General features: G+C 40.9%; 1 protein-coding gene across 1 annotated transcript in view; it reads left to right on the top strand.

The window, feature by feature from the left end:
* The window catches only part of ROCK1 (Rho associated coiled-coil containing protein kinase 1), a 1,092,122-nt gene that overhangs the window by 1,053,021 nt on the left and 24,566 nt on the right, over positions 1-14,535 (top strand). The window contains exon 31 of the mRNA XM_053714968.1: positions 2,620-2,881. Within this exon, the coding sequence (XP_053570943.1) occupies positions 2,620-2,881 (262 nt within the window). The remainder of the gene's footprint in view (positions 1-2,619; positions 2,882-14,535) is intronic.

Below are 14,535 nucleotides of genomic sequence, written 5' to 3'. Positions count from 1 at the left end.
GGCCTTGCAAAGGTCAGAAAACTATGGCTGTTATTTTAGCAACTTGGCTTAATGCTTTAATTTACAAGGCTTATTTGGTCACAGGGAAAACTCATTCCACTAAAGCAGTTGCTACTACTTGGGCTCTCACCATCATAAAAGAAATGTATTTATCAGGTAAGCATACATTTTGTAATTTCATCATAAGGCATTTCTTAGAACCAAATACTTTTTTTTTTGTACTAAGTTAGTATCTTCAGATAACATTATTCAGGAAATTGTGGTTCCATCAACCTAGAGGTTGTAAGAGCTTTACATTTTTACCTTAAAGTTACAGAGGATTTGAGAAATTCCTCTTCTTTGTTTTATTAATTTCTCTGGACCTCACAAGGGTCAGAAAGCTATGGCACCTTAGCATCTTGGTTTAAGGCCTTGACTCTACCTGAGCGCAATACTGTTCATTCCTCTAGAGCAGTTGCCACATCTTTAATCTTAAAGGGACAGTCTAGGCCAAAATAAACTTTCATGATTCAGATAGAGCATGTAATTTTAAACAATTTTCCAATGTACTTTTATCACCAATTTTGCTTTGTTCTCTAGTTGAAAGCTTAACCTAGGAGGTTGATATGCTAATTTCTTAGATCTTGAAGCCCACCTCTTTCAGATTGCATTTTAACAGTTTTTCACCACTAGAGGGTGTTAGTTCACATATTTTATATAGATAACACTGTGCACGTGCACGAGAAGTTATCTGGGAGCAGGCACTGATTGGCTGGACTGCAAGTCTGTCAAAAGAACTGAAAAAAGGGGCAGTTTGCAGAGGCTTAGATACAAGATAATCACAGAGGTTAAAAGTATATTATTATAACTGTGTTGGTTATGCAAAACTGGGAAATGGGTAATAAAGGGATTATCTATCTTTTAAAACAATAAAAATTCTGGTGTAGACTGTCCCTTTAAGGAATTAAGCTTTTATTGAGCAAATTTGTTAAAGTGAATGTAAATTTTGATGCTAAAGTGCCCGGTTTTTAAAAATTCTATTAAAAACAGGGGCACTTTAATTCATCAAAATTTACATTTCACTCGTGTTGTGAAAAAATAATTACCTTTTAATTTTGACAGCCGCTCCAGCTTCCTCCGACCCGTCGCAAAGCCTCTTCCTGGGTCTAAAATGAGGAATTTGGCTTCCTCCAATCACGGAGTTGAATCAGACACTGATTCCCCCGGGTGGGGGGAAGCCGTGATTGGAGGATGACCGATCCATCATTTCTGACGTCAGAAATGGCTTGCGACTACCGGGGGAAGCTTAAGCAGCTGTCAAGTTTAAAAGGTAAGTATTTTTTCACAACATGAGTGAAATGTACATTTTGATGAATTAAAGTGCCCCTGTTTTTAATCGAATTTTTAAAAACCGGGCACTTTAGCATCAAAATTTACATTCACTTTAAGTAGCTGCTCCATCTTCCTTACATGCTTTTACTAAATTGTATCACATTAATTAGGCTGCTTTTGGTAGAAACGTTCTGCGGGCCACTGTACATGTTCAGTAACATACCTGCCTTAATAGTTTTCCAGCCCTATTTCATGGTGGTCTAATGGACCTCACTGCTTGGTTATAGGATCCCAAATGTGATGATTCGTTGACTCTCACCATCTTATGAAAGTAAAAATAAATTATGCTTGCCTTATAAATTCATTTCTTTCATAATGGTGAGAGCTCACCACTTCGCTTGCCCTGTTTTAATTTTCCTGCTTCTCTGTCTTACTCCTTTCTTTTGGCCATATGTATGGCTACATTTATTTATATAGTGCCACAAAATTCTGTAGCACTGGAGTTGCACAGGGGAGTTGGAGGGATTAAAAACTCAGGTATGTTGGTTGTTTTTACCTCCTTTTAGTGGAATGGAGTTTAATTCCACATGTGATGGCTCACAGACTCTCACCATCATATTAAATGTATATGCCGTTTTAAAGTATTGCGCTCAATTGGATTATTTATGTCAATTTAACCAGTATGGAATTTGTCAATATCTTCTCCATTGTTATGAAAAATAACCATTTTCCTTAAAGGGACAGTCTACCATAGAATTGTTATTGTTTTAAAAGATAGATAATCCCTTTATTACCCATTCCCCGGTTTTGCATAACCAACACAGTTATATTAATATACTTTTTACCTCTGTGATTACCTTGTATCTAGGAACCTTATTCCAGCCCCCTGATCACATGACTGTGACTGTTTATTATCTATTGTCTTATATTTAGCATTGTTTTGTGCTAAATCTTAAATAACTTTCTGTGCCTGAACACAGTGTTATCTATATGGCCCACGTGTACTTTCTATCTCTTTGTGTTGAAAAGAGATTTTAAAAGCCTGTGATAAGAGGCCGCCCTCAAAGGCTTAGAAATTAGCATATGAGCCTACCTATGTTTAGTTTAAACTAAGAATACCAAGAGAAAAAAGCAAATTTGATGATAAAAGTAAATTGGAAAGTTGCTTAAAATTAAAAGTCCTATCTGAATAATGAAAGTTTAATTTATACTAGACTGTCCCTTTAAGAAAAGAAGTAAATTAGATTATACGTGCCTTTTGTATTTATCACTGTCACTTTTTCTTTGTTTCTTCTTTCTGTTTACTAGATACTTTATGCCAATGAGGGAGAATGTAGAAAAGACCCAGAATTAGATCCTATACAGCCAGTTGAGAAAACAAATTTTCTTAGTCACAAGGGCCATGAGTTCATTCCAACACTTTACCACTTTCCAGCAAATTGTGAAGCCTGCTCCAAACCACTGTGGCATGTTTTTAAGCCACCACCAGCCTTGGAATGCAGGAAGTGCCATGTCAAGTGCCATAAAGATCATCTTGATAAAAAAGAAGAGTTAATAGCACCCTGCAAAGGTCAGTTCAAACAGAATTCTATTCATATTTTTTATAGTAATTTTCTATTATTGAGAATTTCAGAATTTTCTTTTTTAGGTTGATACTTTATATTTTTCTGTTAAGCAAACAAAAATGGTGTTGGAAGCTCAGTGGGTGTTAAGAGAAAAAAGTTGTGGACAAATCTGAACTTATATAAATGCAAAGGTCACTCTGCTGAACAGAGGGAACAAATTAAAAAATAATCTGAAATATAAAGTGTATGGCGGATATAATGGACTAGTTTTAAGTAAAAAGGGAAGGAAATAGACTACACCATATTCAGTCTAATTATCCTAGGTCTTGTTGAAGAGACATTGGTCTTGGTACACCAGCTTTTATTTACATTTAAAATGAGAGAGGTATTGAAATTGGTTAAAAAGAGAACTGCCCTCAAGAAGGGCAAAATATTTCAAATACGTTTATAACCCATCCAAAATATTAACTGCTAATCAGAGTAAAATCTATTAAGTGATGGGGAGACCTGAAACATAAATAAAAAAATGTATCAAGTATGCTTATACATTTAGAAAATAAAAGCCAGTATTCTCTAGAGAGGAAGTCGTTACTATTGGGATAACATTTGCTTATCAGAAATACAGAATCAGACAGACAAGAGCTGAGAGTATGTAAAAGCAAGAGGAGGCAATCTAATAAAAATTATTTACTAAACCAAGTGTTAAAAAGAAGTTAGTCAGTAAAAATGAATTTTGATATTAACAGTTAAATTATTTTCTTTTCATAATTAGAATGACATTAGACAGTTATACAGCGCTAGATTCATATACATTCATGACATTGTTGAGGGGCGAGATCATGTTCAAAATGAATTGAGCATCACTTCACCTGTCTTATACACAGTTTAATTTTATGGGCACTCCTGCTATAAACAACTGTAGTTGTGTGAGGTGCCCAATACATGATATCTAGCACATACGTAAACAGATAAATGAGGCTTTATGGATGCAACTCATGTCTCTAAAGTGGACATGTGCAAAAACATTTAACTGGTACATTTTTTTTATTCTGATATTACAAAGGTAAGGAATGAAGTAAGTTTGATAATAGAATTACATTTTAAAAGTATCTTAAAATCTGTACTTGTAGTAGATTCCAGGGACTGGAATCAGAGTCCTTCTCTACACAGATGGGTTAACTAGTAATGTACCCTCTTGGAGACTAAAAATGCTGCCTTTATCTTTCTAATCCATCCTTCCACTTTTTTCTAAGTTAAAATTTAACAAAGCCACAGATGATGGTGAGACGAAGTGAAGTAGATAGTATATCAGCAAGGTTGTGAAATACCCCCTTCACAGGACAAAAACTGGGCTGTCTCCAGTACTGGACAAAACAGCACAATTGGATTTAATGTTCTGTTTTGGTTATAAACCAAAAAATGACAAAGAAAAGAAGCATTTTCTGTAAAGATTTGAGTCATTCATTTGGGGTACAGCTAATGATGTTATTTACTGAGATGTCCTCTATTCCTATAAATGTTTCAGTGCAGTCGCCCCCTTCTTTATCAGTCCCATATTCATATTCAATCAGCATAACAGTGGTGGCAGTATCAATTATTGATATGTTTGTAGCAGATTTACACAAAGCTGCAGGTGTCATCAAGTGGGCAGAAATTTGTCTTGGAACCAATTCAAATTTAAAGTCATGTGGACTTCCAGGGAATATATCTTAGCAGACCAAGGATTTATCCTAGGCACTGGTAGTGGTCTTGCCTCAAAGAGCAAGATGAGAAGTCCTTCTACCCAATTTCAAAATATTAAAATTCTGTGTGCCCAATAGAAAAACAGTGTCAAATCCCAAATATCTGATTGATATGGTTTTCCATCGTAATGGGAGGAGAGTCCACGGCTTCATTCATTGAATGTGGGAATTAAGAACCTGGCCACCAGTAGAAGGCAAAGACACCCCAGCCAAAGGCTTAAATACCTCCCCCACTCCCCTCATCCCCCAGTCATTCTTTGCCTTTCTTCACAGGAGGTTGGCAGAGAAATGTTGGAAAATTCGGAGTAGTCTCTTATGGAGGGTAGTATTCTTCGAAATGGGACTAGAGTTTTAAGTAGTCCTGTCAGCCTCTCAGTGAGAGCATAGATGAATGTTAGTCAGGAGATGCAGGGAGAGTCTTTCTGCGAAACCATCCCGACTCAGATTAACAGCTCCATAAGCAATCGGCGTTGACGAGTTTCGCTGCCTGCTTTCTGCTCTCAAGTCCATGTCAGGAGCGATGCTACAACCCTGTCACACTTGAAAGGCTGTGTTCCTGTTCCACGGCATAGATTCTGGTAAGATCGTTTCATTTATACACATATGATAACGCAAGAAGACAGGGTCACAGTGTGTCTCCTTTTATGTGTATAGAATCAAGGGTTAATATTTTTTGTCGCGTTTTTCTCTTTAGTGCAGGGTCGGTCCTGCATGGCACTTCATGTGACCGGGTGTGGCCTCTTTAACTTCCTCTTCTTGAATGGCGGTTGCAGGAGACAAAGCATTTTCTCTGTAGTCCATGTCATAGAAGGTGGTGAGTGCCCCGGCCATTGGTGTATAAAGGTGCCATTTAATTTTTATATAGTCCGCAATAAAGGCGCAAGCTATGGAGGACTCTGATATGTTAGAGGGTACTCCCTCTTTAACCAAATCTAATAACTGCGTTTATCCGCCTGCTCAACTATGTTCCACATGCTTTGATAAGATTGCAATATCTAAAAAGAATAATATATTTAGTACAATTGAGCCGTCCACCTCTGAGGGTTCTCCGTCCCGCGAGGCGCGTTCCCTACATTCATCTCCGATTACACATGCAGCTTCCCAGGGCACTACTGATCCTCCCGCGGGAGGGGGCCCTTTGGCCGCCAGATTTTGCTGATCAGTTACAAACAGCGGTCATCTACTCCGTTGGATATCTCTGATAGATTATCCGCTGATGAGGTTGACTCAGACTCTTCAGAAGACGCTCTTTCTGGGTCGGAATCTAGATCTGGCTGCGGAGGAGCCAGACTTTAAGTTTAAGATGGAGCATTTGCGCTTTCTGCTGAAAGAGTTGCTTGCTACGTTAGAGGTTCCAGAGCCAAAACTGCTGGAAGAACCTTCGATCCCTAAGCTAGATAGGGTTTACGAGGACAGGGTGGTGCCTCAGACCTTCCCGGTCCCCGTTAAGATGGCTAATATTAATTGGAGAAACTTGGCTCGTCCTTTTCCCCCTCTACTTATTTTAAAAAACTGTTCCCCGTTCCGGACTCGCAGATTGAGCTGTGGGGGGTCACTTGGCTCGTCCTTTTCCCCCTCTACTTATTTTAAAAAACTGTTCCCCGTTCCGGACTCGCAGATTGAGCTGTGGGGGGTCATCCCTAAAGTGGATGGTGCTATTTCCACGCTCGCTAAGTGCTCAACTATCCCGCTCGAAGATAGTTCTTCGTTCAAGGAGCCCATGGATAAAAAATTGGAATCCATGTTGAGAAAGATGTTTCAACTCACGAGGTTTATTTTTCAACCGGTAGCAACGGTCGCTGCGGTGGCTGGAGCTGCTACCTACTGGTGTGCCGCTCTGTCAGCTATGGTCGAGATGGAGACTCCCCTCGAGGAGATACAGGAACGAATTAAGGCCTTAAGTTAAGGCCTTAAGCTTGGGGCATTCTGGGATGTTCTGGCTGGCGTTTATACCCTGCGTCCCTGGGCGCAGGGATAGTCACATAAGGCAACCTCCCAAACAAGTATGCCAAGGCCGGCTCCCAAACAATTGCTGTCCCACAAGTACCAGTGTCCTCAAGTTCCAGGGCCACACTGCCTCTCTCCGTGATACTCGGTTTAGTACTGGCTGACCCACCCCAGACCAGAGGGGAGGTTGCTCCTTGGTGGGGCAGGCAAAGCTCGGGTGCCCAAACATGTGGCACCAACTGTATAAGCTTTTCTCCTCCTTGCCTAATGCAACGCCTGCATTAGGCAAGGTAACTGGAGGTCATTGCCCAGGGTTATAGCCTTTCTAGAGTGCGTAAGGGATCTCTCCTCTCTCGGAGTAATCATTCCAGTCCCTCTAGTAGAAAGAGGTCGGGGTATAATTCAAACCTTTTCGTGGTCCCAAAGAAGGAGGGCATGTTTCACCCGATTCTAGACCTAAAGTGCCTAAACAAATTTCTGTCGGTCCCATCGTTCAAGATGGAGACGATCAGGTCTATTCTGCCCCTAGTTCAAGAGGGACAGTTCATGACTACAATAGATTTGAAGGATGCTTACCTTCACGTGCCAATCCACAAGGATCACTTCAGGTTTCTAAGATTTGCATTTCTGGACCAACACTTCCAGTTTGTGGCCCTACCGTTCGGCATGGCAACTGCCCCAAGAGTCTCTACGAAGGTTCTGGGACCGCTGCTCGCGTTGGCGAGAGCCAAAGGTATTGCAGTGGCACCTTATCTGGACAACATCCTGGTCCAGGCTCCGTCCTGCAGTCTCGCAGAGGACCATTCGAGGGCTACTCTTCTTCTCCTTTGACCTCATGAATGGAAGATAAACTTAGGAAAGAGTTCCCTGGTTCCCAGCAACAAGTGGAATTCCTGGGTACGATAATAGACTCCATATCCATGAAGATATTCCTGACAGATCAGAGACGTTGCAAGATTGCGTCCAGCTGTCTTGCCCTTCAGACCTCCATAAGGCCATTTGTGGCCCGGTGTATATAGGTGATTGGGCTCATGGTATCCAGCATAGATGTAATTCCATTCGCCAGATTCCATCTCAGACATCTTCAGCTGTGCATGTTGAGACAATGGAACGACTCAGATCTATCCCAACAGATCTCTCTGGACAACCGAACGAGGGAATTCCTCTCTTGGTGGATCCGTCCGGGACAACTGTCCAGATACGGGTCGCGGTCCAGGGATCCCCAAGCAGAGCTGATAGATGCCTTAGCAGTGCCTTGGGAGTTCAACCTAGTCTACATATTTCCACCGTTGCCACTTCTACCTCTAGTAGTGGCCCACATCAAGCAGGAGCAAGCTTCGGCTATTCTGATTGCTCCGTCGTGGCCGCGGAGGATGTGGTTTGCGGATCTGGTGGGGATGTCATCGTCTCCTCCATGGAGGTTACCTTTTTGCAGAGATCTGCTGGTTCAGGGTCCCTTTGTACATCAAAATCTCGATTCTCTGAGGCTGACTGCATGGAGGTTGAACGCTTAGTCCTAGCCAAGAGAGGATTTTCAGAGAGAGTGATTGATGTTCACATTCAAGCTAGGAAACCGGTCACTCGTCGCATTTATCATAAGGTGTAAAGGATCTACTTGTCCTGGTGTGAGGAACGTGGATATCCCTGGCATAAGGTTAGGGTATCCAGGATCCTGTCCTTCCTCCAAGATGGGTTGGAGAAGGGACTTGCCGCCAGTTCCTTAAAAGGACAGATTTTGGCCTTATCTGTACTATTACACAAGAAGCTTGCGGAGCTTCCTGATAATTCAGTCCTTTGTTCAGGCTCTGTCTAGGATCAAGCCTGTCTTTAGAAATTCCGCTCCCCCTTGCAGCTTAAACTTGGTACTTAAGATTTTGCAGAGGGCTCCGTTTGAGCCTATGCATTCGCTTGACATTAAACTTCTTTCCTGGAAGGTTCTATTCCTACAGGCTATTGCATCGGCATGCAGAGTCTTTGAGTTGGCGGCCTTGCAATGTGAACCTCCTTACCTGGTTTTTCTCACCGATAAGGCTGTTCTTTGCACTGGGTTGGGATTTCTTCCCATGGTTGTGTCTCTTCCACTTCCTTATCTTTTTGGTTGAGGAGCATTATCCATTTGGCCTATGAGATAGCGGGACATAAGCCTCCTCAGAGGATTACAGCTCACTCAGATAGGGCTGTGGCCTCTTCATGGGCCTTTAAGAATGAGGCCTCTATGGAACAGATTTGTAAGGCTTTTTTGCTAAATTTTACAAATTTGATGTATTTGCTTTGGCAGAAGCAGCTTTTGGTAGAAAGGTTTTGCAGGCTGTTGTGCCCTCAGTTTAGGGTCCGCCTCCTTTTTGCCCTCCCATTTTTTTCATTCAGTGTCCTCTTGAGCTTGGGTATTTGTTTCCCACAAGTAATGAATGAAGCCGTGGACTCTCCTCCCATTAAGAAGGAAAACATAAAGTATGCTTACCTGATGATAATTTAATTTCCATCTGTGGGAGTCCATGTTTCTCCGGTGGGCGGACCTAAATTTATTTTTGTTCTTCTGGCACCATTTATACCCTGAAATTTCTCCTACTGTTCATTGTTGCCTTTGCAGAATGACTGGGGGATGAGGGGAGTGGGGGAGGTATTTAATCCTTTGGCTGGGGTGTCTTTGCCTCCTCCTGGTGGCCAGGTTCTTAATTCCTACAAGTAATGAATGAAGCCGTGGTCCCACAGATGGAAATTAAATTATCAGGTAAGCATCATTTATGTTTTTGTTTTTACAGAAAATGTCTATTCACTATGAAAAAAATACAAAATTACAAATGTAAGGATCCTTATAAAATTCAGTTTTGTATATAACATCCACACTTAAATGATTCTATAAATGCCCAAATATTGTGTCCTCAAATTGATTCCAATCTAGGAGATACACTTAGAAGTCTACAAAAAATAAGTTACTCACCTTGATTTTAACACATTTTTATGGTCTCTTTGTCCATCCAGCATATGGTAGAGCTTTCAACTTTAAAACTTTAACCCTTTGTCGGTCCCCTTTAATGTCCAAATAAAATTATAACATATTGAGTACTCGCATGCAAATACAGTAATGCTTTTCTTATCTTGTGATTTTGGTATTAGCCTTTTGCAAAAGAACCAGTTTAAACTTAACCGCTCAAGCCGCCCAGCTCTACGTTCCACTTGTCAGTCCTACTTGCAAAACTTTGGAGGGATTCTATATAGTTATTCTGATGAGTACAGCACACTGCATGGGGCAAAAGTTACATGTTTAAAGGGATACTAACCCCACGTTTTTTCTTTCATGATTCAGATAGAGCATGCAATTTTAAGCAACTTTCTAATTTACTCCTATTATCAATTTTTCTTTGTTCTCATGTTATCTTGATTTGAAAAAGCAGTAATAAAAGGTTAGGAGCCGGCCCATTTTTTAGTTCAGCACCTTGGTAGAGCTGCTGATTGGTTTGCTACATTTAGCCACAAATCAGCAAGTGCTACCCATGTGCTGAACAAAAAATGGTCTGGCTCTAAAGCTTACAGTACTGCTTTTTCAAATCAAGATAGCATGAGAACAAAGAAAAATTTATAATAGGAGTAAATTAGAAAGGTGCTTAAAATCTCATGCTCTATCTGAATCATGAAAGAAAAAAATTGGGTTTAGTATCCCTTTAAGCTCCAATGCAAACCTTGGCCAAGCAGTATTTTGTCTCATAGTGGCAACCAGTCATTTATAAGACATGTACACTTATTAACCTCTTTTTGCAAGCAATAGAAATTTCCATTAGTCATTGTCAACAGTTCTCTGGATTATATATGATTTTTAAATGAATGAACCATGAGCTATAAAAAATATTTAAAGAAGAAAAATCATAAAAATGTATAAAAACATGATAAAAAGCTGTAATAAAAATATATTAAATGTATCAAATATGTGGTGAAAAAACTTCAAAAACTAACATGTAAAAAAGTATATCCATACTTATTACACATGTAACTGAATGCAGTGATATATATATATATATATATATATATATATATATATATATATATATATATATATATATATATATATATATATATATATATATATATATAGTATATCAATTAAGAAGTCGAATGTCCACATTATTTAACCCCATTACGACAGTTAAGTACCCTGTATGTCTCCTTTCACAATGGTCTTCCAGAACTTTAACAGCATGGATTTGCTGAGGCATGCAGAAATAGTGCAGCCCGACCAGTTAGGGTATGACATTGGTCGTTAATGGGTTAATCATTCATATTTGATCAACTTTTTCAGCTGTACTTTATCTGAAGGAGAGAAGAAAAAAAATTACCTTAAAAATAGTTTTCTCTTGTAAGATGTATCGAGTCCACGGATTCATCCATACTTGTGGGATATTCTCCTTCCCTACAGGAAGTGGCAGAGAGAGCACCCACAGCAGAGCTGTCTATATAGCTCCTCCCTTAGCTCCACCCCCCAGTCATTCTCTCTGCCTGCTTAACTGCTAGGAAGGGCAAAGTGAGTGTGGTGACAAAAATGTTAGTTTTTATTTTCTCAAGCAAACGTTTGTTATTTTAAATGGTACCGGTGTGTACTATTTACTCTCTGGCAGAAAAGGGATGAAGATTTCTGCAAGGAGGATGATGATCTAGCATTTTGTAACGAAGATCCACTGCTGTTCTCACAAGGGCTGAAGAGTACAGGAAAACTTCAGAAGGGGGAACAGTTTGCAGGCTAAACTGCATTAAGGTATGTTCAGTCTATTTTTTTCTAGACAGACTGTGTTATTTCTAGAAAAGGCTGGCAATATCCCCATGAGGGAAAGGTAAGCTGTATTCAGTAAAAGAGGAATCCAAGCTTGCATAAAGGGCTCATAGTTACTGGTGACACTAATAGGAAAAAACGTTTTGGTTTAGTTACAAATAAAACGTTTTTTGAGGGACTTTAAGGGGTCTTTGTGGCTTGTTTAAGGGTTATTAACCCACATGGCTAGTTTAAGAAACACTTTTTGGTGTTTTTTAGGCCCCATAACATCGAGTGAGGTGGCAAGGTGCTGAACGTTATTTTACCGGTTTTGAAGTTTTTTCAATCCGGTTTTTACATTAAGGGGTTAATTGTTTATTTGCATAGTTGTGCAAAGTTACTAAGGCTTTATGATGCTACTGTAAAAATGTTGTTGTGTTTACTGCTTTTTTACACTGTTTTGCAGAGTTTGTGCAGCTTTTTTTCTCTTAAAGGCACAGTACCGTTTTTGTTTAAGTGTTATTTACTTTGATTAAAGTGTTTTCCAAGCTTGCTTGTTACATTACTAGCCTGTTTAACATGTCTGACACCAATGAGAATCCTTGTTCTATGTGTTTAGAAGCCATTGTGGAACCCCCTCTTAGAATGTGTCCCACTTGCACTGATATGTCTATAAATTATAAAGAGCATATTTTAGCACTTAAAAATATTGCAATAGATGATTCTATGTTAGAAGGAAATGAGGGTTTAGCATCTAGCTCTCCCCAAGTGTCACAACCAGTAACGCCCGCACAAGTGACGCCAAGTACCTCTAGTGCGTCTAATTCATTTACTTTACAAGACATGGCCACAGTTATGAATAAAACCCTCACATTTCGGGAACTTCAAGGGTGGTCCTGCTTCAGCTTCCCCTGCAGCAAAGCAAGAGGGGAATTCTGTCCAATCCAATTCAGTCTGGAGACCTAACCAGGCTTGGAACAAAGGTAAACAGGCCAAGAAGCCTGGGGGATATTTCACATTTCTCAATTGTCTGCAAACCAGACAAAGAGAGAGGCGTTCTTACGCTGTGTAGAAGACCTACATACCATGGGAGTGATTCGCCCAGTTCCAAGAGTGGAACAAGGGCTAGGTTTTTGTGGTTCCCAAAAAAGAGGGAACTTTCAGACCAATCTTGGATCTCAAAATTCTAAACAAATTCCTCAGAGTACGATCTTTCAAGATGGAGACTATTCGGACTATTCTTCCTCTGATCCAGGAGGGTCAATATATGACTACCGTGGACTTAAAGGATGCGTATCTACACATCCCTATTCACAGAGATCATCATCAATTCCTCAGATTCACCTTTCTGGACAGGCATTACCAGTTTGTGGCCCTTCCCTTCGGGTTGGCCATGGCTCCCAGAATTTTCACAAAGGTGCTAGGGTCCCTTTTGGCGGTTCTAAGACCGCGGGGTATAGCAGTGGCGCGCCTTATCTAGACTACATCTTAATTCAGGCGTCGACTTTCCAGCTAGCCAAGTCTCACACGGACATCGTGTTGGCTTTTCTGAGATCTCACGGGTGGAAGGTGAACATAAAAAAAGAGTTCTCTCTTCCCTCTTACAAGAGTTTCCTTCCTAGGGACTCTGATAGACTCGGTAGAAATGAAAATATTTCTGACGGAGGTCAGAAAATCAAAACTTTTAATCACTTGCCGAGCTCTTCATTCCATTCCTCGGCCATCCGTGGCTCTGTGTATGGAGGTAATCGGACTTATGGTAGCGGCAATGGACATAGTTCCTTATGCCCACCTACACCTCAGACCACTGCAACTATGCATGCTCATCACAACTGTAGCCTATATCAATCATCAAGGAGGAACACAGAGTTCTCTAGCGATGATGGAGGTAACCAAAATTATCCGATGGGCGGAAGAACTGGGAGGCGGATTTCCTAAGTCGTCAGACTTTTCATCCGGGGGAGTGGGAGCTCCATCCGGAGGTATTTGCCCAGCTGACTCAGCTATGGGGCACACCAGAATTGGATCTGATGGCGTCCGGACAGAACGCCAAACTTCCGCATTACGGGTCCAGGTCCCGGGATCCCCAGGCGGTACTGATAGATGCTCTAGCAGTGCCCTGGTCCTTCAATCTGGCTTATGTATTTCCACCGTTTCCTCTCCTCCCACGTCTGGTTGCCAGAATCAAGCAGGAGAGAGCTTCGGTGATTCTGATAGCACCTGCGTGGCCACGCAGGACTTGGTATGCAGACCTGGTGGACATGTCATCTGTTCCACCGTGGACTCTGCCAGTGAGGCAGGACCTTCTAATCCAAGGTCCGTTCAAGCATCCAAATTCTATTTCTCTGCGTCTGACTGCTTGGAGATTGAACGCCTGAGGCTATCAAAGCATGGTTTCTCCGAGTCGGTTATTGATACCCTGATTCAGGCTAGAAAGCCTGTCACCAGGAAAATCTATCATAAGATTTGGCGCAAATATCTTTGTTGGTGTGAATCCAAGGGTTACTCATGGAGTAAGATTAGGATTCCTAGAATTTTGTCTTTTCTCCAAGAAGGATTGGAGAAAGGATTATCAGCTAGTTCCTTAAAGGGACAAATATCTGCTTTGTCTATTCTTTTACACAAACGTCTGGCAGATGTCCCAGACGTTTAAGCGTTTAGTCAGGCCTTGGTCAGGATCAAGCCTGTATTTAAACCTGTTGCTCCGCCATGGAGCCTAAACTTGGTTCTTAAAGTTCTTCAAGGGGTTCCGTTTGAACCTATGCATTCCATAGATATTAAGCTTGTATCTTGGAAAGTTTTGTTTTTAGTAGCTATCTCTTCGGCTCGAAGAGTTTCTGAGTTATTTGCTTTACAGTGTGACTCACCTTATCTTATTTTCCATGCAGATAAGGTGGTTTTACGTACCAAACCTGGATTCCTTCCTAAGGTTGTTTCTAATAGGAATATCAATCAGGAAATTGTTGTTCCTTCGCTGTGTCCTAATCCTTCTTCAAAGAAGGAACGTCTGTTGCACAATCTTGATGTGGTTCGTGCTTTAAAGTTCTACTTACAAGCAACCAAAGATTTCCGTCAAACATCTTCATTGTTTGTTGTCTATTCTGGTAAGCGGTGAGGTCAAAAGGCTACGGCTACCACTCTTTCTTTTTGGCTGCAAAGCATCATCCGTATGGCTTATGAGACTGCTGGCCAGCAGCCTCCTGAAAGAATTGCTGCTCATTCTACTAGA

Source organism: Bombina bombina, chromosome 5 (assembly GCF_027579735.1).
Source record: "Bombina bombina isolate aBomBom1 chromosome 5, aBomBom1.pri, whole genome shotgun sequence".
Classification (NCBI taxonomy): domain Eukaryota; kingdom Metazoa; phylum Chordata; class Amphibia; order Anura; family Bombinatoridae; genus Bombina; species Bombina bombina.
This window is presented reverse-complemented; position numbering and strand designations above follow the sequence as displayed.